General features: G+C 43.7%; 1 protein-coding gene across 4 annotated transcripts in view; it reads right to left on the bottom strand.

Annotated features, from left to right (window-relative positions):
• Nucleotides 1-9,058: 9,058 nt before the first annotated feature.
• The window catches only part of Gabrb3 (gamma-aminobutyric acid type A receptor subunit beta3), a 236,249-nt gene continuing 222,068 nt past the window's right edge, over nt 9,059-23,239 (bottom strand). For all 4 annotated transcript variants that reach the window (XM_063249825.1, XM_063249828.1, XM_063249826.1 and 1 more), the window contains 2 exons: nt 21,558-21,802; nt 9,059-13,668 (listed from right to left, as the gene is read on the bottom strand). In XM_063249825.1, the coding sequence (XP_063105895.1) occupies nt 13,327-13,668; nt 21,558-21,802 (587 nt within the window). In that variant the 3' untranslated portion in view covers nt 9,059-13,326. The remainder of the gene's footprint in view (nt 13,669-21,557; nt 21,803-23,239) is intronic.

Here is a 23,239-nt window from a genome sequence, read left to right as displayed (position 1 = left end):
TGCCCACCAGAAGCCCTAATTTTGCTGTCTGTATCATTTGTGGTCATTCCAGGTGTGGGATGTTAATCCCTAAGAATAAAACCCCTCTCACAGTAGCTCAGGTTAGAGTCCTCAGAGACTGCATAGGTCAGTGCCAGCTGCTGTGTGGGTGGCGTCACTCTCAGAACTCACCCAAATTGGTGTGAAAGTCTGTGAGGGTCACAGATTTCTCCCACCGATAAACGCTTCCCATTGATCTGTGGCTTTGTCACTCTTACCTGCTGGTCCGAAAGTGGGATGAAAGTTATGAATTTTCCTGTCCCACTCTCCGCGTTGCTTTTAGAGATTTCCCTACACTTTAGTTTTCTTTGAGGTTGTCTATTGTTCGTAGCACTCTTCGTCACTGTGATTGCCGAGGAAATCTAAATCCCTGTGTTTTACACCTGAATATCATCAGTTCTGAAAACCTTTCGAGTACATGCATTCCTATTTAGTAATGAAGAGAAAGTCTTAAAAAAATAAATCAGATCTTTTCTGACCTGTTAGTGGTCTGAATAAGCTTTCCTTGACGTCTTGATGTTCTCCTTGCTTTCCAAAACAGCAGAACAATTTTACGTTCCCACCAGCAGTATAGGAGGTTTTAATCTTTTCTGAGACCTCAGCAACACTTGTTGGGTTTTCGTTTCTAACCACACTGGCCTGTAGGTCATGGTTTAGGTGCCATTTCCCTAAAGACTCACTGAGCATCATCTGAAGTGCTTGTTGGACCCTTGCATTTCCTTCCTTGGAGAAGTGTCAGCTTACATCCCTTACCCATTTTATACCAGGTCTTTTGTGTTTGATTACTGAATTGTATCAGTTCCTTACACATCCTAGCTAGAAGCCTTTTAGGCAAATGATTCACAAATTTTTTCATATTCTGTGGGTAGTCTATTAATTTTCTAGATTGTGTCATTTGAATTACAAAAGCATTTATTTATTTATTTAGACAGAATTGTATTCTGTAGCCCAGGTTAGCCTCGACCTCATTGTGTAGCCCAGACTGAGCTTCATTTGCATCCTTCTGCCTCAGCTTCCCTAGTGCTGTGATTATAGGCACACACCACACCTAGTAAACAAAGTTTTTAGTTTTAATAAAATCTAATTTACATGTTTTGATTGTTGTATGGAATCTTCACTTCATATCCAAAAATCCTTTGCTAGATACAGGTTGTAAATATATGCCCTTGTTTTCTTCTAAGAAGTTTCTTAGATAATTAGTTCTTACATTTTTAAGTTTGATTTGTTTTGAATGTTTCATGTTAGTACTCAACAGTTGCTGCACCATTTATTAAAAGTAGTGCTCCTTCATCATCGAGCAGGCTTAGTATCCTTGTAAAAGTAAGTTTACCACTGAGGTGTGAATGCTTTTCTGATTTTGAATTCTATGCCTTTGATTTTCATGTCTGCTCCTATGCCGGTACCACACTGTCCTGAATGTCGTTGCTTTGTGGTCAGTTTTGGTCTTAGGAAATGTATCTAATCATACTTGCTCCTGTTTTTCTGGGTTATTTGGCTATGCTGGGTCTTGTGCACATAAACCTAAAAATCATAGAAATTCAGAGTCACCCTGCCCATTTCTGCAGTCATCTGGGACTCTGACAGGTAATGTGGACCGGTTTGCTTTCTTAACCAAGTGGAGTCTTCAGTTCCAGAGCTCAGGATGGCCTTCCTGTTTGATTAATTTCGTTCAACAATGTTCCATAGTTTCAGAGTATGATTTTTCACTTTTTTGTTAAATTTATGCCTGAGAATTTTATTCTTTTTGATATTACTGTGAAAGGATTTGATTTTTTTTCCTACTCTCACTTTTGGATAGCTCACGTATGTGTGCAGAAATGCTTTTGTGTTTTTACGTGGCTGCAAGCGTGATATACTCACTATTAGTCCAGTAGGGTTTTAGAGGGTACTTTAAGATTCTCTGTATATGATTATGCCGTCTGAAAATAGAGACGGTGTTTTAGTTACTTTTATTGTCATGGAGGTAAAATACCTCGCACTCAAAGTTAAAGAAAGAAAGGCTTATTGAGCTCACAATTTGTAGAGGTTTCAGTCCATAGTGGGCTAGGTCCAAGGCACATGGTAGAGGGGCAATAGTTTCTGGGGGCAGAAGATAGCAAAAGCAACAAGAGGAAGAGAAAAGACTCTTGTGTCCCTTATATTTTGTGCAGGCCACCTCCCCTCAGGCCAGTGGGGCACTCACATCCTTAATGCTAGCCAGAATTACACCAAACCAATCAGCATACTGGTTTACTAATCACACACCCTGAGTGTGATTCAGTCATAATTGAAAAAGCCCTATGACCACATGAGGTTTTGAGCGTACATCTAGACCTAAACCACAACATTCTGCCCCTGTCGCCCTGACTCATGCACATTCCTTTATGCAAAGACATTTTGTCCATCTCTAAGAATTGCCAAAGCTGTAACAGTTTCAGCATTGCTGAAAAGTTCAAGTCCACAATCTCTCAGATTTAAGGCAAACTCTGCAAGCCCTTGTACAAATGAAAAGAAAGTTAAACACTTCTAACACTCAATGTCATAAGATAAACGTTTTCATTCCAAAAGTTACAAATTGAGATACACACAAAAAAATGGGACCAAAGCCAGTCCTGAAGCCATCCAGGCCAACATTAAGTCTTGTAGCTCCATGTGCAGGATCAGAGGCAATCTGTGGCAAGTTGGAAGCGCCAAATGACTTGGATGGCTTCACCCCTATGTCACTTCAGATGGTGCTAGCTTTCAAAGCTTCTCTTTTTGGCCAGCTCTACTGCCTCCCTACAGTTTTTCTTAAACAATCCACATTCCTGGCTTCTCCAAACTTCTAGGGTCTCTACTATACCTTTGGCTTCACACACAGCCTTCTCAGGGGCAAAATGCCTGACCTCCCAGGCCTTCTGAAAACAGGTGGAAGCCTTCAAACCCAGCAACCCTTGCATTCTGCATACACCTAAAACCAGTTCCACGTGGATGATGCCAAGGTCTTCTGTCAGGAGGAGCAGCAGCCAGGCTTCCCTCTCGCTTGGCTGTAGGAGTCAAGTGTCTGAATCACTGAGAACTCTGAATTCAATTCTGAGGAACAAATTCTCTAGGCTTTTACCATTCTGGATGGAACGTGGTGCTCTGGGACTTTCTTCTCAAAAGTCTTTTGCTTCTGCACTTTTTTGGAGCCTTCCCTCTAGCTAAACTCAAAATGTTTAAATCATTCTGCTGGACTCTTTACTCTTGATTTTCAACATAAATCTGGCTATAGAGCCCCCAACAATAGCCATGCCACAGCCAACATTAGACTACCTTGAATTTTTTTTCCTGACAGATTAATTAGTCCTCCATCCTTAATCTCAGGCTCAGGCAAAGTGTCAGGCAAAGTGACACAAGCAAAAGGCAGACAATCTTTCTGCCAAGGTATAGCACACATCATAAACCACCTGATTTTACTGCAGAAGAAACAGGTCACTTAACCAGACCTACAGCAACTGAGGGGCTTCAGTTTGTAGTTGAAAACCTTCCCAAAGAAAAAATTCAAGAGATGAGAGATGGCTTTAATCAAATGTTCAAGGGAAATTATTACCAGTTCTACACAAACGCTTTATGAAAATTGAAGAGGAGGGAATCATTTTCAACCCAATTTACAAGGCCACATAATCCTAAGGGATACTGACACTGGACAGAGACACTACAAGAGAAGAAATTACAGACTAATGTCTCCTGTGGACATGGATGGCTTTTAAAAATTTTTTAGGAAGTCAAATTCAAAACTATGTCAAAAAAGATAATTTATTGTAACCAAAAAGTTATAGCCTAAGAATGCAAGATTGTCTATACATTCCAAAGTCAATCAGTATAATTCACCATATATGAAAAAAGAAAACCAACCATCCCATCAACCCACTAAGAGCAGAAATAAGCATCTGACAAAGTCTAATATTCACTGCTGATGGGAGCCTTTCTGCAAACTAGGAAGAGAGACAATTTACCGAGTCAAAGGACAGCTAAAAAAAAACCCTAACCAACTTACTGATGAAAGGTGAGTCCTTCCCGTGAGGTCAAGAACCATGCAGGAGTGTCCTTGCCATTTTTGTTATTGTATTGAGGCCCTTTTCTGGCACAATAATTTAAGAAACATCAACAAAGTACAGTCAGTATTGTAGAAAACCTGATAGCATCTATTTTTAAATGCTACTAGAATAAATTAGTGAGTTTAGTAACATTCCAAGAACAAGGTCAACACAAAATAAAAATTAAAAGTTGAAAATCACCATTTACAATATCACCCAAAATATAATACAACAGGAATAAAACTGACAGAATATGTGCAAAATCTCTAGTTTTAAAGCCAAAATCTATTGCTGAGAGAAATTCTAAAAGACTCAGAAAAGATGTTATCAACTAATTTTCCCCCAGGGGACATTTGGCAATGTCTGGTGGCTACAACCCAGGCTGTAGACATGGGGGTTGGAGTAGGGGAAATGCGTGTGTGTGTGTGTGTGTGTGTGTGTGTGTAGGGGCAAAACATGTCTTATTCTACTGGAATCTAATGAGCAAAGGTCAAGCATGATAAACATCTTGCAATGCATGGAACAGCACCACTCAGCAAAGAATAACATGTTCCAGAAGTATATGGTCCCCACAGTGGGAATACTACCTCGGATCTCATCCTAATAGAGCTTTTGCACAGCAAGTGGGAAATAGCAAATTGGCCTTCAGATAAAGGGCTTGATGTATCTAGAATATATAAAGAATTGAAAAAAATCAGTTCCTCCAAATTCAAAGACCCAATTCAAAATGGGCATCTGAGATGAACACACACTTCTCAGATGAAGAAATATAAATTTCAAATGAATATATGAAAACTGTTGAACATCATAGTCATTTGAGAGATGCAAATTAAAACAACACTGAGATTCCATCTCATCCCAGAAAGGATGGCTATCATCAAGAAATCAACCAAAAACAAATTTTAGCGGGACTGTGGGGAAAAAGGAACACTTTTTCACTGTTGGTGGGAGTGTACGCTGGTGAAACCACTGTAGAAATCAGTATGGAGATTCCTCAAAAAGTAGGTATAGATGACTTGTTTGACTGAGATGAGATAACCTTCTGGGTATCTTCCTGTAAGAACTAAAAACATCAGACCACAGTAGTATATGTGCACCCATGGTTATGTTAGTACATTTTGTAATAGCTAAATCTTGGAAACAACCCAAATGCCCATCAGCTGAGGAATGGATAAAAAAGATGTGATCCTTTTATTCAATAGAGCATTATTCAGCCACAAAGAAAGATAAACATGAGACTTTTAAAGGTAAATGGATGCAACCTGAGAACATACTCATACGTGAAATAAATCAGATTCACATGAGTAAACATCATGTTGTCTTCCTGGTGTGAGAAGCTGAAAGAGTAAATGCACAACAGATACTGGGAAATGAGAAGAAACTGTTGGAAAGAAAAGAGAATCTGAGGTGCAACCAAAATACATAAGAAATTACTTTCAAGACACAAGTAGAAAACAGTTAGAAAAGAGATTTAAAGGGACCTTTTGTTAACAAAGGCAGGCAGAAGGGAAACATGAAGAAAAAAGCTCAGCATCATTGAGTAATGAAACAGTGAAAACTGAAACCAGGAAGAGTTACAACACTTAAAATAATTAAAAATAAAGTGGCTGACTTTAGTTGTTGTGGATAGTGTCAGAGAGGCCATGGGGGACCTGGAATTTTTACAGATGATGGTGAAATGTACAACGGTGATGACATCTTGGGAAAGCACTGGTAGTTTCATAAAATATTAAACATAAGCTGCCATAAAATCCACTCTTAGGTACTTACCCAAGAAAAATTAAAACATAGGTGCATGAAAAAAGCCTTGCACGTAGGTGTTCAGAGTAGCTTTTAAATAAGAATCAAGATGGAAACAACCCGGATATCTGTCGACCGTGTTTGCTTTACTTCTGTTCTGCTGCAGAAAATTCAAACCAGTCTCTCACATACGTGTTGCTGAAAGTTAATAAGTTTTTGCCCAGAGACAGGAACGGAGTGATTGCAGGTGTGATAAAGTGGCTGGCACACGCTTTGGGGGTGAGTGAAAATGGTTGCATGAGTCAACTTTTATTAAATCATGTGCTTTAAGTATATGCAGTTTTTGTATGTCTTTTCTAACTCAGAAAAATTCTTTTCAAAAAATGCAATAGAATTCTCAAAAGAGAAAATAAGCCTCCTAATACACACAGTTAACAGATAAAACAAACCTAGAACCTAGATTATGTTGGAAAGATGACCTGTTAAGATCCTTTAAGAAAAAAAGCATGGGAAAACAGAACAAGTATTTGTAGGTGAAGGGAGCAATTAAACCTAGGAAAATCATACATAAACCTAGGAAAATCATCACACAAACATACATTATGTTCAACTGAAAGGATGTAGTAATTAATCTGTCTCAAATATCAGAAAGTTTCTCCTGCAAGTAGCCTAGGCTTGAGACACCGACCTTCTAAAGGTAGAAAAGAAACCCAGGCAAACCGTCTAGTTTTGCTTTGAGTCATATTTAAGTCATTCCAGTGACATGGAAGTTGCTAGTTAGTTGTCAACTCTTAGTTTAGGCTGAATTGAAGCGGAGTGCTGAATATTCCTCGTCTGCACAGTAGTACTGACACGGCAACCTTTTCTCACGTGCATCCACAAGCCTGTATTCTTGGCAGAAAAACTACAGCATTCCTGAGTTTGCTACTCAATTATCTTCATGCAGTTGATCAAACTACTAAGCCTTTCATGGTACTTCCCAAGGGCAGCTTAGTTGCGTGAGTTGCTTACATTTCTCAACGTTTAGGCAATGTCTATAAACATAATATAAAATAACGCATAGCTTCAGATTTCTAGCTGAGTGTAAATGTTTTTAAACTTGATGATGTAAAAGGATAGTTACAGCTCACAAAAGGTCGGAGGTGGAAAAGGAGAAAGAAAAATACAGTGGGAAATCCCCATCCTTCATCAGCTAACAAAGAGGAAGTCAGAGCGAATGTGCACCTCGGTGGCTGCGGGTCTGGGCCTGGGCAGCCTGGAGGGGACTCTCTGCGAATGATGGGGAGCCATGCTGATTACAGACAAGATGTGGAGCCAGCCTGGTGCCCTCCCCGTGAGCGAAGAGACAAAGATAATGTGGTACAGACACACAATGGCATAGCGCTTACCCATCAAAGAATGCAATGCTGTCACTTGGGGTAAAATGGTTAGCACTGCAAGACTTGTTAAGTGAGATTAGCCAGACACAAAGACAGTTACCAGATGCTCTTTCTCTCTCAAAGGTAGAACCTAAAAACTTGGTCTCAAAGGTGGTGGAAGTTCTGGTTATCTGCAGCACGACAGGGTGGCTATAGTTGACGCTAACCTATTACATATTTTAGGACGCCCTAGAAGAGAGGACCATGAGGGCTCCAAGCATTAAGAAATGAGAAAGATACGACAATGCCAATCGCCCTGATTTGATCAGTACACACAATATGCAAAAACTGAAACAGTACACTGCGCCCCATACAGAAAATGAGTTGAGAGACGTGCCCAACCTAGTGAAGTGGGAATGTATCGTGCTGTGTAGAGAGTGTCTGACCATCAATCTTCTGCTTCTCAGGGCCTGGGTGATTAATTTCCTGTTTCAAGTTATTCTGTCCTGTCCTGTCCTGTCCTGTCCTATTCTGTTCCGTTCCATTCCATTTCATTGGTTTTTATTTTGGCTGAAGATTGAACCCAGAGCCCAGCATCTGGACTCTACTACGGAGCCATCTCTCAGCCCCAGTAAATTACATTTCACACACAAGCATCCCCTGCTTCGTTTGCTGATGGAATCTAAGTGGAATCTGTTTATAAAGAGAAGCAACGGTCAGTCGCAGAGTTTGAGTCCCAGTAATGCTAAGAGCACCTCATTCTTAGCCATTAATGGTCCATCCAATGTGGCATCCAAGACCTTACCTGTGGGAAATATCAGAGGACCCAAGACACAGTCTTCTCTGCAGAATAATGTTCTCTTTCCAACAAGAGTTGAAAATCCCTATCTCTTAGGAGCTTGTGAAAAGAAAGTTAGAGAATTATAAATTGGAGCCACCTACAAACAAGGGCCTCAGCAGCTGTGGGCCAGGGGAGCAGGCATTCCAGAGGGGCTCTCTGGGGACAACTGGACCCCACATTTAGGATGGCCTCTTCCTGCAGCCCAAAGTAGGATACTTTTGAGAAGAAAATTTTACATCTTTGGTCAGAATTTCCAAATTCTCTCGTTTGCAGTTATTGGCCATTTAGAATTGCTAGCTGGGACAGACAGTATTTAGCCAAGCGAGGTGGGGAGAAATGTCTCCCACGCTCCTTTCTACCACCCACAAAGAATCAATATGAAACACATCCACAGAATGGTAGAGCAGAGAACTCAAAGATGTGTCCACAGAGTGGGGGAGGGGAGCGAACCCGTAATGAATTATGGAAGAATTTGCATTGTTTTGTTCATGCAGTTGCAAGTAACCTTGCTACTAAATACCTCCATTTTGTGAGATTTAAAACCACTGCGGGATTTCTCTTAAGGTGTTAGCAGATGGTCTAACAACCTGAGAGCCTACAGACTATATTCCCGCTGAGTTCTGTCTGACTGAGGTGTCCACAGATCATTCATTCATGGATTTATTCAAGGCATTGCTTCTTAGTTTCTTGCTGGAAAGGAAACCAGGGAAATCACCTTATAATAGCAAAGAAGGACCAACACGACTTTAGCCAAATGTGGTTGAGTCCTCGGCCTTCACTGTAACAATGTTTCTGACTTAAAACACTCATTTTAATACCAGCTAGAGAGCTGTGTGTCTAGTTGATCCCTGAAGCTCAGAATAAATTGGGACTTCCTTTTTAAACGTCACGGTTCAGTTGGTCTCTTAGGCATCAGCTTTGGGCTTCTTTCACTTGCAGCGTAAGCCAAAAGCATCCTATGTGAGTAAAAATGACTGGGGTTAAAACAACCACAACATTTCAACAAGAGAGCCGAGGGTGGGGAAAAAAAACCAGTCTTTCCATTTAAGTCAATTAGTCCTTTTTTAATAAATTTGAATTCATTCATCAACAAGTTTCATATTATATCTATCACTCAATTTTGCTGTTTTGTTTTTCATGTCAAATAATACCAAAAAATTACATCAATGTGCTTAAGCAAAACCGGGTTTAAATTTATCTTTACAGTGAAATGAAATCAACATGGGAATTGATCTTGACAGCAACCATCTATTCCTACTCGAGTGATCCTGTACTTACCTTGAACACACACTGACTTGCGAAGTAGAAAAAAATGACACAAGAATGACAAAACAGGTTTCAGGGCTGTCTCTAGGGAGAGGCGTGGTTTAGCAGAGCTTGTGAGCCACTCTCTGGGAGGGTGCAGTTTACCCAGGTGTTGGGAATTTAGTGTTTCAGGAAAACATGGCACCTTTCAATGCAGTAGAAGAGGTAATCAATCCAAGGCACACCAGCTAGTGTCCTGGGAAATTTTAATCCACCTGGGCAGCTCTTTGCCCCCAGTTTCAACGTTACTCTGATGGGGGGCTCACGGTGAGAGGAAAGCGAGTCCATTCTGAGAGTGACACAAAGTTTCACCAACTTCTCAATTTTTGCTTACACAAAATGGCCGGAAATATGAACTGATTTTCAGGCAGAAGGTTAAAATAAGAGTTTTGTAGCGGTTTAACTTTCAAGCCAGGAGATGTGAAGTTAGACACATTTCTTTTTAGAAAACACTGTGGGACAAACACCAATGGATTATTTAGTAGATGCTAAACATGAACATCTACCCTGCCATGTGTCTGTCCCCTTAAAGCCAGGCCCTATGTGTATGGTGTCACCTCTAGATGGTCTCCTTGATGAAGACGATGTTAATTACGTGCATGGACAGGAGGGAAGTGCCTTTGATAGGAGGGATCCAAGATATCAAGGTTCCCATGCTGGCACAATGACTCATGAGACTCCAGAACATGTCACTCTAGATCCTAGTGGGAATATTATCATGACCTCCTTCCTAGTTCACTACGGATTGGGGAGAAATGAATTTCTATGGTATAGACAGTGAAGCCCCTCCACAGTCCTGGGGTTGGTGAGCAGGATTAACACTTGCACTAAAGATGGTTCGAGTTTGATCAGTCTTTCTCTGCAGGACTGTGTGCAGGGCGTGTGTGTGTGTGTGGGGGGGGTTCTTGAGTTGCCTCAGACATATCTGAGGATAAGCGATCACAGACTGTCATCATGAGACTTTTGTGTACATTCTGAGCCCCTGTGAAGCACTCTAGAAAGACAGGACTGCTGAAAAGTGAATGGTTTATTACTTTCAGTTGTGAAGAAAGAAATCTCATTGGATCCCAACTTAAATGTTGCTGTCTTTCCTCCAGAGGTCTTGGCATGGTGACAGCCACCTCCCATTAACGTCTGAGGTCGGGGTTCTGAGCTCCCCAACACACAGCCCACTCACTGGCTTAGGTAACTACTGTGGGGGAAGAGAGGTCATTGTGACAGGACAGAATCACACCAAAGTCTCTTCTGTTGGCACAGCCAGAGTTCTCTTCTCAATGCTTCTCACAACTTTTAAAAATGGAAACCTATAAAATAATTTTATTAGAAGAAAAGTAATTTTCTTCTGAAATGGAATAAAGCAAACACATACCCAAGGATCTTAAAAAGTTTGTTTTGTAGAATGTGTGTGTGTGTGTGTGTGTGTGTGTGTGTGTGTGTGTGTGTGGTAACAAACACTATTTATAGTATAGCTATTATGTTAACTTCATCGCAGTGTCTACAAAGTTGTGGATCCCCAGTCTTGGTGCCAAATGCATATAAAAAGCTCAAAAGCTATTATGACTATACCATGCAAATTTATATCCAGAAAATCTCGGGGAGTATACTGCTGCCCTCCTGAGCCCTCGGGGGCCTTTGCTTTCATATTTGAGTACCTCAACTATGCATCAAAAAGTTTTGAATCGTTTTTCTCCCAGAAAGAAATGGATGTCACAGTTCTAACAGTACACATTATACACCGGACTGACCATCTGCTGCTTTCCCTGTGTCCTTTGCATTTTGGGGTCCCTCTTCTAATGAGAAGCTCACACCTTGAGTTACTGGATACAGAAAAAGATACCTGAAGCATTGAAAGGGATAAAGTCTTCACAAATGTCTCTTTTTTTTTCTTTAACATATTAACAATGATAAGGCCACTTACAAGGTTTATTCCCGAACTATTTAACTTTTAGAATCCCCCCCGCCACCGCCATTGTTACCCATGAAAAAAATTGCCAGAGAAACGCCAAAGGCCAAGAAGTCCCTGGCATGTCTCTAGAGAAAATAAAGTCAGAGAGCAGCAGTTGGCAGAAGACACTGAAGAGAAAAGGAGTGAAGGAGAGCAAGGGACGTAAGAATAGTAACTGACCTAGCGTGATCTTTGTGTGGGCTACGGTTTATCTGATGGTGGGTTTTGAACTGTCACAGACTCCCACAAGCGAAGAGCTCCTGCGGCCGTAAAAACAAAAGCAAGTCGTGGCCGGCTCACAGTGACAGTTCACACCACACACATCCTCAGAGAGGGCGCCTGTCCCTACACAGAGACAGCAGTGCCGGGCGTTCGAGTACTGGGCTGGGCTTTGGCCGTTCACTTGGAACAGAACAGAGAGGGTGAGGCGTATGTGGCATTTTCTGATAAAGTATTAATTTAGCAGTTCTCTCCTGCATATTTTGCTGTTTATCTTGTTCTCCAAATGCTTAACTTCACTGTGACACCTGTTTGCACAACTGCAGTCACACCAGTTTATGGATGCCTGTGATAGAAATATTGTTTACAAAAAATATATCATCTTTTTTTCTTTAGAAAGATCTCATCTAAATAGTAAGTTAAGGTTGCGTCTATGAAACCGGTGCACCTGGTCTTGTTTCTGCAAGCTTTAAAAAGTCCAAATACTGACGAGGCTGTGGATCAGAAGGAACCCAAGGTGACTGTGTTTGTTGTCAGGTTGCCCTCCTTGGCCTCAGAGAACGGTCACGGGTCGTGGGGTGAGGCGTGGTATGTACTGGTCGTGTTCCTGCAGATTCCTAGTCGGCCTAGGAGTAGTTGGATGTGCTTATGAGATAAGTCAGATACAAAATAAAGGCATGAGGATGTTTCTTAGTTTCTGGAAGCGAACAGTAGAAGTGTTTTAGCTTCAATCTTAATTTCTAGATAACAGAAAGTAGTTACATCACATAATGAAAAATATGACATTGCATGCTGCCATGATAGCAAGCATAAGAAATAAAATCTTGGTAAATATACATATGTATGCATACTAGGCAAATATATTTTATATTAACATACAATGTTGTAAGAATGACTGATAACATAACTTCAAGGGGGAAATCATCCTAGATGGTTTTACCTTAGAATAACAAAGAACCTGAGACGTCTATGCCTTCTGCTAGCTATCAGGCCTAGAAATCTGGATGAGACATAGCACATTTTCAGGGATTGAAGTGTCAGTACCAAAACATGCCACTGTGTTCCCACACGACAGTTAAGCTGGATCCACTCCAAGTGAACAGAAAAACCCTACACGCACTGGGTGTTGGATGCTTACAAGGAGATGCCACTCACTCCCGATGAGTTTTCAAAAGATGGACGTGCAGACATCCATGTGGGTTCTATCTACGTTTAAGACAACAGGTAAACACTTCATCCGCTAAACCACTGCAGAAAAAGTTTACCTGACGAAAACAAACCCATCGCCAGGAAAGCCAACAAGCCTTTGCTCAGTAAACTGAAAACAGGGTCCAAAGTTGTGACTTGTATCAAACTAGCAATACCACTGTAGGAGCTTCTGAGAATTAACTAAGAATGTCTTTCTGAGTTTTCAACTAAAACGCCTAACGTATGATAATAAAAGACACACTTCTGGGATGATACTGTGTTTCACGCCCTCATTCTCAAGGCATAATATTTAGACGATACTTGTCCCTTTCAATTAAAAAAGAAAAAACTATGACGTTCTTTAATATGCATTCTGTGTTGAATTGTCCATAGCTGCAAAATGTTTCTATGTATGTGTATATAGAGACATACACATGGGTCCTTACACCTGTGTGTATAAACATATACACATACATCCTCATATACACGTGTATTTTATATATATGCTGAGAAAGTTCACATATATATACAATTGCGTATGTATATATGTGTGTGTCTGCGTGTGTGTCTGTGTGTACAAGTATAAAAACTTGACAGGCAGGGTAATATTCACTCAGTGTTAAATGAAGTCTTTGAAAAATCAAGTAAAGTCACTCAGTTAACATAGTACAGCCAGTAAACTAAGTTGAAAAGAGAAAAAGTGAATGGAAACACGATCCTGGACCATCTGTCTATGGCATTCACATCGGTGAGATCGGGGATCTTGATTTTGAGCTGCGAAGACCGCCTCCGTAGGTGGGTCTTCTTGTGCGGGATGCTTCTGTCTCCCATGTACCGCCCATGCCCTTCCCTGGGCATGCTCTGTTTCCTGTACTGGATTCCTGAGTTGTCAAAGGATATTGCTGAATTCCTGGTGTCCCCGACGCCGCCCGCAACCTCATTCATCTCATTGTGGACCTCCAGCGACGTTAAGAGGATGTTTCCATGTGCATCGACCTAGGGGAGAGAGTGCGCAGGGTGAGGCGGCCAGCAGCCCCTAACGGACACGCATGTCGGGACAGACTGATGTCAGCCAGTCTGTTCGGTCCCCTGTCTGTGGGAAGCCGTACACCTGCCAGACCCAGAGTGCTGTTTTACTGAAAAATGTCATCTGAAGATTTAAATGCGACTTGGAGATGTTATTTCCTTGACTGGAAAATGCTCCCAAGGAGATGGGAGAAAATGAGTGGGAACTTTTGCAAATTGAAATTTGCTATTAGAGGAATAAATCCTTATTGAAGAGCAAATTGAAGGCAAATGTTTGATCTGTAGGGCTTGGTTTAAACTAGGCTAGAGTCTCTCTCCATGAGGGAACTGAAGTTTAAACTGAAGCTTCATTCTGTGCTAATTACAGCTTTGGCCCTTTCCCGACCGTGCCAGTGGTCGGGCTTTCGGTCTGCAGTGGTGCGCCTGGGGCGTAGGTGCAGGCGGCCTCTCTGACCGGCGCCAGGCCCTGCCCTGGCCTCTGCGGCTCTGCTGGTCCCCCCAGCACCCTCCACACCTTCCCATCCACCCTCTGCTCTTTGCCTGGAGTCCCCTCCTCCTTCTTTTCCGTCCACCCACTCTTCTTCACCGGCTCACTACCGCTGGCTTTCCCTGTGAATCCTACTCACTTCATGCAGACACAGTTTACACTGTATTACTCTGAGTCTCTCCATCCCGTGTACATCTCCGCCTTGGTACAGACTGGAAACTGAGCGGGAGGAGGTCAGGGCTCAGGGGATGCCTCACTGCCACTGTGGAGAGTTCCTCCAAGGGGTGATCCCAACGCTATGGTGGCCTGAGCTCAGGAAAGGCCACTGAGGTCCAGAAGCCACTCAGGCTAAGGCACAAAGGATCTGAAAATGCACTTGGAGGTCAGCTAGGTGTGTTCAGGAAAGTGGGATGCGGACCTCAGGATAACGGCCCCCAGCAAGGTCACACCGCGGGCTGCAAAGGCACACTGGGATGTGAGTAAGGTTACAGACCTCGAGACAGAGAGATTAATATCCCGATCTAATGCAGTGACTTTCATAAGCGCAAGAGAGAAGTTTCCCTTGCTGGAGGCAAAAGCAAAGGTCAGAAATGAAACCAGAGGGAGGCAGAGCCCAGAGAGGACTCGGTGAACTCCTGATGGGGCTGCAGGAAGGCGTAAGGAGACGAAGCCAGACCCAGCGACAGCAAGGAGTCCCCAAAATGAGGCACTTGGCCAACAACCGAAAGGGCTAGAGGCACTCTGGGACTCAAGAGTCCCTGGATTCCAGGCCAGGGAGGCCCCGTGTGGAAGAGCACAGGGGTCACTCTGTGCCTCAGGCTCTGGGATGTCGCAGCGGATGCAGCTGTAACCTGCTGAACCTGTGGTCACTCAGCACCAGTGCAGGGAAGGTCCTTTTGCACTGCCCCCTAACAGGAGCAGGGGGAGAGCTCAGCCACAGCGTGTTTGTGTAGTCTGTTCCAGACCTGAGTCCTAGTCTATGAATGGAGGAAAAGCACAAAGTTACAGACAGTGAGCAAGACAACAGTCACGAAGGTCTGACCCTGCAGTGATCTGAGAAACACTGTTGAGGCCCGGGCTGCTGCCATCTTCGAGGTCAACATCGCCTTCCTGTCCCCTACTGGAACCAGAAAGGACCTCGTGATGAAGGGGAAGTGAACGTGAGCAGGGCCAGGTGGGGCTTCTCTGTGTCACCTTAAAGGATTTCAACCACACACACCCATGCTTAATAAAAAGATATAAATGTGGTTTCTAAGTGGAAACGCGATTTATTTGTGAAGTGCAGCCTGGTCTTGCAAGATCGTGAATTTGAGAGAAGTTGGTGACAAGGTGGTTCCTGGCAAGAGTACAGTGTCTTCTGGTTTCTGTGGAGAAATCTGGGGAAAGAAGTGCAGGGTTTCGGGTAACTGTCCCTCCTTCCACTGGGACAGCCTTGTCCTCCCATTCCAAGTCTTGCAGGAGGCTCCCCCTGTCTGCGCAGCAGCTGGGTGCTTGGCTCCCACCAAGTGGGCTCTGCAGCTCTGAAGCTCTGAGGGAGGGGCAGTCATTTAACATGGGGAACGCCCTGGGGCGCAGCTTGAGCCCACAGTGCAGCAGGCAGGCAGGTCAGTGCTAGCACTAAGGGCTGCTGAGGATGCCCCCTGGAAGACACGGGGTGAAGGGGTGCCACCATGGGGACCTCAGGGACAGAGCAGGCCCCTCAAAAGGGAACACAGCAGGCTGGAAGTCCAAGATGGGTGGCCCAGAGTAACACATTGTGTGTGCCAGAGTCCCTTCATGAGACATGTCTGGGGGCAGGGGCAATGACAGAAAATCATTACCATTCCCTCATGCTTTATTCATTGGAGGGAAAATTCCAATGGTTTTCTTTTATCTTAAAAGTACCAAGAGCATTAGGTTTTGGGAAGGCTTGGAAGCTTTTGGGGTGCTTCTCTTCTTTCTGTTATTTTCCCCAGGATAATGAGCAGTCAGCATCTTTCAAAGGCAAATGTGGCTTATTGTCTTTGGGACCAGGGATATATCCAGGGGTTTGGGAGACTGAGTCCCTCACAGTACTAGGAAGTTGCAGGAGGGTAAGCCTGAAAGCAATCCAGGTGTCCTAGAAACAGGCAGTACATCAAAGAGTGGTCAAGCGAGCACCTGGCAACAGGGGTGAGCTGGGCTTCTTTGGGGGCACTGCCCCAAAGGAGAGACCTGGACAGGCAAGGGTCCTTGCCTGATGTTGGGAGACAGAGGTAACCGCTTGGCCCCGTGAATCCAACCGTGCTCCGCTGCTGTTTATAGCAGCTCCTGTGAGCGAAGCCCCACCCAACATCAGAAGAGAAAACATACTAGCGTCCACTTCCGAGATGGAAAGGGATGACGTCATTTATTAACAAGCTCGTTCAACCTGACTTTATTCACAGTCCGGCACTGTAAAGAGATCTGCGTACGTGCCAAGCTGATACATTTAAACTAACATGCACCTGAGAGTCAGAGAATAGCCAAAGATGGAAGGGTTTTTTAGAAAGTAGTATTGAAGAAGTTATTCTTTGGGGATGTAGCTCAGTGGCATAGCACCTGCTTGGCAAGCTCGAGGTCATGAGTTTGATTCCCAGCACTAATAAATAAATATTAAAAATAAAAAAGCAACCCACTTTAAAAAAAGTTATTCTTCTTAGTAATATGCAATTTATTACATTTTCATTGAAAATTACAGAAAACTAAATTATTTTTCTTAAGGTAGGAAAAAGCCCGGAAGATATTACTGATCTTGAATGTGCTTCGTACACTAGGAAAAATGTTCTTCTTGGGCTGTAGAATGTTTTGAAAACCGAGCTAAAGGAGCAAGAGGTCCGCTTCGGCGGGTGGCGGCTCACTTAGGCACTCTGATAAGTGATCCAGGACCACAACAGCAGAACAAGCACGCATCTGCCGTATAGCCTCCTCTTGCCCAGGATTAGTGCAGGGCTGCAAAGATAATTCCAAGACTACCCTAACCCTAGCACTCAAGGAGTACGGCAGAAGACAGCCTCGAAGGCCCAGAAAATACATTTGTTAAAAGACCACGTGCTGCTTTTTAATACAGTTTTAAAAGGTCATCTCATCTCGTTCCTGGTTATCAAAAATACCATATAAAAAGCTTCTTTTACCTGTTAAGGGATTCAAACCAACAATTTTGTGGAACAAAATAACAAGGAAAGAAATGGATATTCTTAGCGGGGTCATGGTTCTAATGACTTAGCTGCACTGGCTTTAAAAGTGTGGTGTTGGTGAGCTTTTTCTCTTCTCATACTGAGAAAGTGGGACCTGGATGTGACACATGACTCAAGCATCTGTCACATCCCAGTGCAGTATACTAGCAGGGGAAGGCTTGGGGGACAAGGGGTATGCAAGTGATTGGCTACTCCACAAGCACACAGTGTGTATCCTGGGAGAACAGGAACAAAACCAGCTCTCTAGGTTAGGGAGCAACCAGGCAGGGTGCAGACCAGTGGGGGAGAAGAGCGGGGGAACACAGCACCCCCAGGGGCTTGAAGGGGGGAAGGCACTGAGCACGAAGAAAGAACTCTAGGTAGAGAGAGCGGGAACATGGATTCAGAAGAGATAGAACATGCAAGGAGGTGAGGAAGAGACAAGAACTGTGGCCACTGATACTGAGTTGAATCTTCAAGATTTAGGGACAAAATTTCATGATCTGGTGGCTGGTCTTCCCTGCTGTATGTGGGTGCGGGAGCCAAGGCCTCTGATTTTGAAATCTAGTGCAAGACACTGAGTCTGAGGGAAATCATGCCTGATCTTCTGTGAATGTCATTAATAATTCACAAGGCTAACATGCTCTGAGGTGCTTCAGACGCTTATGACTTGCTTATAACTGTCCCGGGAAAAAGATCCTGCAAGGAAGGACTTGGGCCAGCAAAATTCTACATTATTCTTAGTTCCGAGGGGGCAAACACTTCTTATGGAAACAACAATTCCGGTAGCATCTATTAGCATGCTCAAAGGGACTGAAATATATAATAGATCAATAAATAAGATCCTGTTGTAGCAAGAGATCATCTGCTTTCCTTACGAATTTTACATTCACTTGGACTTCATCTAAACGTGAAGCAACATCTAGAAAATTTATATCAAAATTATCAGTAGTTTTTTCCTCAAAGGAGTAAGGGTTATTAAAATCTGTGAAATCTTAGAAATGAAATATTTTAAACCATTTTTAGCAAAAGAAATGTCACATTTTTTCTATGATCTGGAATGTAAGCTTTAAAGCAGAAAAAAATGTGGGTGAACTATTAGGCTGAAATGCACTTGCACAGAATGACAGCTGACTTGCCGTTTTCAAATTATTTCATGAACGCTTTTTATTTCCAAAGGTTCTTCTTGTCTCTACTATAATTAGGATAATGAGTTTCAATGTAGTTTTTCTTCCTGCACTACAACCTCAACAGGTAGAAACCATCAAAACCTACCAGCATCTCACCTACAATACATCACAGAAGGACCCTTGGATTTCCCTAGCTATGTCACCATGTTGGTACTTAGTGGCTGTCTCATTTTCTATCTACCTTCCAACTCTGATTAAGTAAAAGATTCTAGTTTTAGAAGAATGAGAAAGAATCTGTAATGCACCGAATGAAATCTGGCTCTTTATAAAAGGCTAGTGACCCTGAACTCGGAATCCTCAGCAAGAATTAGGCCTTTCTGATGCCTCGTGATATTATACACCAACTGATCAACTCACAGCACTGCAAGGCTTATAACTCTAATGTGTGTGGTGCAACCAAAGACCCCCGGGTAGAGAAACGGAACAGATAGGCAGTGTGCACAAGTACAATCAGAACTGACACTCTACCACTGATCTGAGAGGGAATGGAGTGAATATGTGTGAGACTCGCGAGCATTCATGACTCAAGTACTAAGTTAAAATATTACATGAACACTAAGGAAAATAAACTCACAGTGTACGGTAGAATCAATATGCCCATTTCCTAGAAGCATCTCAGTTAGTGACTCAGGTCCTTCCACAATGTCCCCGAGGAGCTGACTTCCTCTGACCTTCCTTCCCCTGACACAGACAGTGGTCTCAGAAAGGCAATGACAAGCCAAGTCCCTGCTGCAGACAAGATGTCGGGGGACTCAGGCTGGTCGGCCATCCAGGAGAGCACCCCATAGCCCCTCGATTGCAGACCAATGAGTGCGTCAGTTGAGGGAACCCCTGAAGTTGTCCTGCGATTTCTGTTCTGCAAGAATCTTGTGATTACTTTCCTTTTTCATTTTGCTTGAACTTATTTCCTCATTTGATATAAAATTTGGGGAAGTTCATTTATACTTAATAATTATTTCTGACTTCTTAGATGCAGTCAGAAAGTTTTAGAAACTGTTTCATCACTGGGGATGGAACCCAGCACCCCAAGCTTGCTAGGCAAATGCACTACCACTGAGCTCCAACCCCAGCTGCAGGAACAACTTTTTAGTGCTTATCTTTTAGGACATCAAATATGATTTCAAAATTAGTACCAAAGTAGCCCTTTGCATATTGATTTTTAAACTTAGAGGACTGGTCTACAATTGTAGATTTTTTAAAAGTACAAACCTAAGAAAGCTTTACCAAAATTGCTGGGACAAAAGAGAAACAAATTTTTAGAAATATCAGCAATAAAAATGGACTCATGCATCAACTGAACATTTTTCGTGCATTCGATTTATAATATATTCTTTCTGTAGTCTGCTCATTTTCTCTATGGATGTTACAGTGCTTATTTTTTCTTTTAGCTTGAATTATGCTTTATACTCAGATATTCCTATAACAACAGTTTGACACTTCTAAACAGTCTCATTTAAAAGAAAGGAAGCAAACTCACAGACTGCGGGAATTTGCAAAGATAGCATCGTGTGTTTGTGCATGTGTGTGTACGTGTGTGTGCATGTGTGTGCACGTGAACTTCCACGTGCCTCTGCCACAGAAATAATAACGATGTGATGAATTCTAGTTTCCTTGGCAACAGCACAGCCAAGGCATATTGTGCATTCATATAGTAGGATGTGGACCTCTTTAGAAACAGAACAGTATGGTACTGAATATATTTTCCAAGAAGAAATTCAAGATAATTTTGCCTGTGGCAAGCCTGGTTTTATTCACAGATCCTGGGTTTTTCTGACCAACTCTATTTATGTTTTGCTGAGCAGAAGGGGAGCCATTTACATTTATTTATCAGGCCCCACTCATTCATGAGTGGCTGGGACCTATTCTGGGCTGCTACAGGCAGGAAACCTAAGGAGCTTGCTGCTCTGAGACAGGCAGACCCTTGACAGCGCCCAGGGCGAAACCTCCACCGCCTGGAGTCAGGAGTGGTTTCAATGAGCAGAATCTAAAGCACCAAGGAATTGAGGAAACAGAACCAATCGGTAGATAGGTAGAGATTAAGAGTCGGAAGGATAAATTAGGAAAATTATACAGAAACTATCATTCCCTTAAGGTGCTGTCTACAATTATAATAAAGCATTGCTTTCATTGACGATAAACTGAAGTGGCATGCAGCGAAGGGTGTGACTGCGTGCAGGACGGGCTGTGGGTGGAGGGTCTGCTCACTGCCCTTGCTCTCTGGCCACCAGTGGGCATCCGGGGCTTCCTGAGGCTGAGTGCTCTCAGCCGCGGCTGTTGGGGGACACACATGGGAGAGTATGGTGAGCACAGGCAGATGTGCGAGTGCCCTTGAGCCGTTACCGCTTCTGCCTGGGTTGCCCTTGCGTGGGCTGGATTTTCCCCAGGATATCGTGGGCAGCAGGGGTGGCAGGCGAGCTGTCTGCCACCTCTGCTGCAGAGTGGCACCGAGCTTGATGAGCAAAATGCTAATTCTGCAACGAAAAGAATACTGACACGTTTTGGAAAACGTTGAATGCCTCGATGCATGTATGGGTCACGTTTGGCCACCACTCTCCACAGTCTCTCTCTCTCTGTCTCTATTTCTACTTCGTGTGTGTGTGTGTGTGTGTGTGTGTGTGTGTGTGTGTGTGTGTGCAATACTGGAAGTTGAACCCAGACCTTCATGCACACTGAGCTGCATGTCAGCCCCTATTTATGTCTTATTTTGAGACAGGTCTCACTGTGTTGCCCAGGTTGGGCTCAAACTTGTGCTCCTGCTGCTTCAGAGTGCTGGTTTTATAAGTGTGCACCCACCACCCAAATTTCATTCATTCCAGGGCCACTTGTTCTGTTCTTTCTAGAAGAAAGTGGGAAGGGTTTGGCTTCACCCACACCTGCACTCACGTTTCCATAGGAACCAACTGGCTCGCACAGGGGGATACCTCAGCAGGCCTTCCGTGTCCTGCTGAAGGGGGCACACAGGTGCATGCAGTGCCCATGCGCTGCTGCAGGGCATGGGGAGGTGCCTACCCGGCTGCTTTCGCTCTTGGAACGATCATTCTTTGCCTTGGCTGTCTTCTCAGCAAGCTTCTTCTGCCTTTGAGGGCCTCTTCCAAAGAAAATGTAGTTGACAAAGGCATACTCCAGAAGGGCCAGGAACACGAAGACGAAGCAGCCCATGAGGTACATGTCAATGGCTTTGACGTAGGGGATTTTGGGTAAGGTCTCCCGAAGGTGTGTGTTGATGGTGGTCATGGTCAGCACAGTTGTGATTCCTAGGAAGCAAGCAGAGGGTGAACAGGGCTGCATCTTTGCTATACTTGTTCTCCATTTTCCTTTTGTTTTGTACTTTCCCCAATAGCTTAAAGCACTCAGGGATCAAGGACTGAATATCTCTGGGCAACAGGAACACGGTAGGGCACACCATGTGTCACCACAGAGGGTAGTAACACTTTGGAAGGCAGACAGCTCCATGTGCAAGCATCAGGCTCACCAGTCCTGGGCAACAGGGAATGGGGTTCAGAGAGCAAAGGAGAGACAGGGCGGGGAAAGGGAAAAGAAAGGAACAGACAGCGGGCAGCCCTGAGCGTCTGGTGAGGAGCTTCAGGGAGAAACCCTGGGTGTGGTCTGGGCTGGAGGGAGGAGCCCTGGGCAGCAGCTCTGGGAGGCTGTCCAGGAGGAGGAAGTCCTTACTAAGCAGGAGCCCAGCTCAGGGAGACTGCTCAGGAGAAGGCGGTCTGCCCTGGATACAAGGGCAAGGCAGTGAGTTTTTAAATTACTAAATATGAAGTCCAGTCCTGAGCTCAAAGGAGCAGTTGGGTAGGAGCACTTCAAGTGATCACCTCACAGGGCAAGTTCCTCACTCTACTGAGAAAGCACTGTGCCCTCAGAAGTGGTTGGTGTAGTCAAGGAACAATGGTGTTGCTGTGGAACCTCATCCTACTCCGCATAACCAATCAGCTCCTTGTAACTGTTTCTTGTTGTTTTGTTGAATTCTTCCTGTAGTATTTTGTGAAAGATCTCACTGCTTCTCTATGATGATCAGGTTACTTTTTAACCAGGTAATGATGGCGTTTTCCAGCTCCTCTTCCCCTAGCCACAGACACAGCTTCACAAAGCTCCCGTGTTGTATAACCTGAGGCTCCGGAGAACAGCAGATGTATGCCTTGAACTGGGGTGCTCCGTGAAGCAGTGCTGGTGGGCAAAGCTCAGGCTGCTCCTCCTCAGCAGAAAGGTAACTACTGTGCTGTGAGTTCCCACCCTGTCCTCAGAGGCAGGGTTCAGCCCCAGGCTGTGGCACTCTGCTCTGCTCTGCACTGAGCGCAGGGAAGAAAGCCAAACCCACATGTCTAGCACGTGTGCTCCCTCCAGTGAGCTCTGCACGGCTCGCTCGCTACTACAGAGCAGCATAGAGGAGCCCTGAAGAGCCGAGAAGCTATTTTTACATCTAACTGTGAGGCGCAATTGCTTACGGAATGTATGGAAATCTAAGACGCCGGAGTATTTTAGGATCCTTCTTTAACATCACATTCATGTGCACCTGGAGACTTCTGAAAATTTGCACATGGCAGTGGGATAATTGTAGTTATAAGTCAGTGTGACGACACCAGGCTAATGCTACAAAATTAGGCTTTCTCACTGTTATTCAGAAATTCTATCATGCTGCCGTCACTGCTATTTATTTTGTACCCTGTCAGAGGATTTGGGAGCCT

Source organism: Cavia porcellus, unplaced genomic scaffold, assembly GCF_034190915.1.
Source record: "Cavia porcellus strain 051 isolate PalLab524CR breed Dunkin Hartley unplaced genomic scaffold, mCavPor4.1 scaffold_6, whole genome shotgun sequence".
NCBI lineage: Eukaryota > Metazoa > Chordata > Mammalia > Rodentia > Caviidae > Cavia > Cavia porcellus.
Note: the sequence above shows the minus strand (reverse complement) of the source record. Positions and strands in the feature narration are given on the sequence as shown.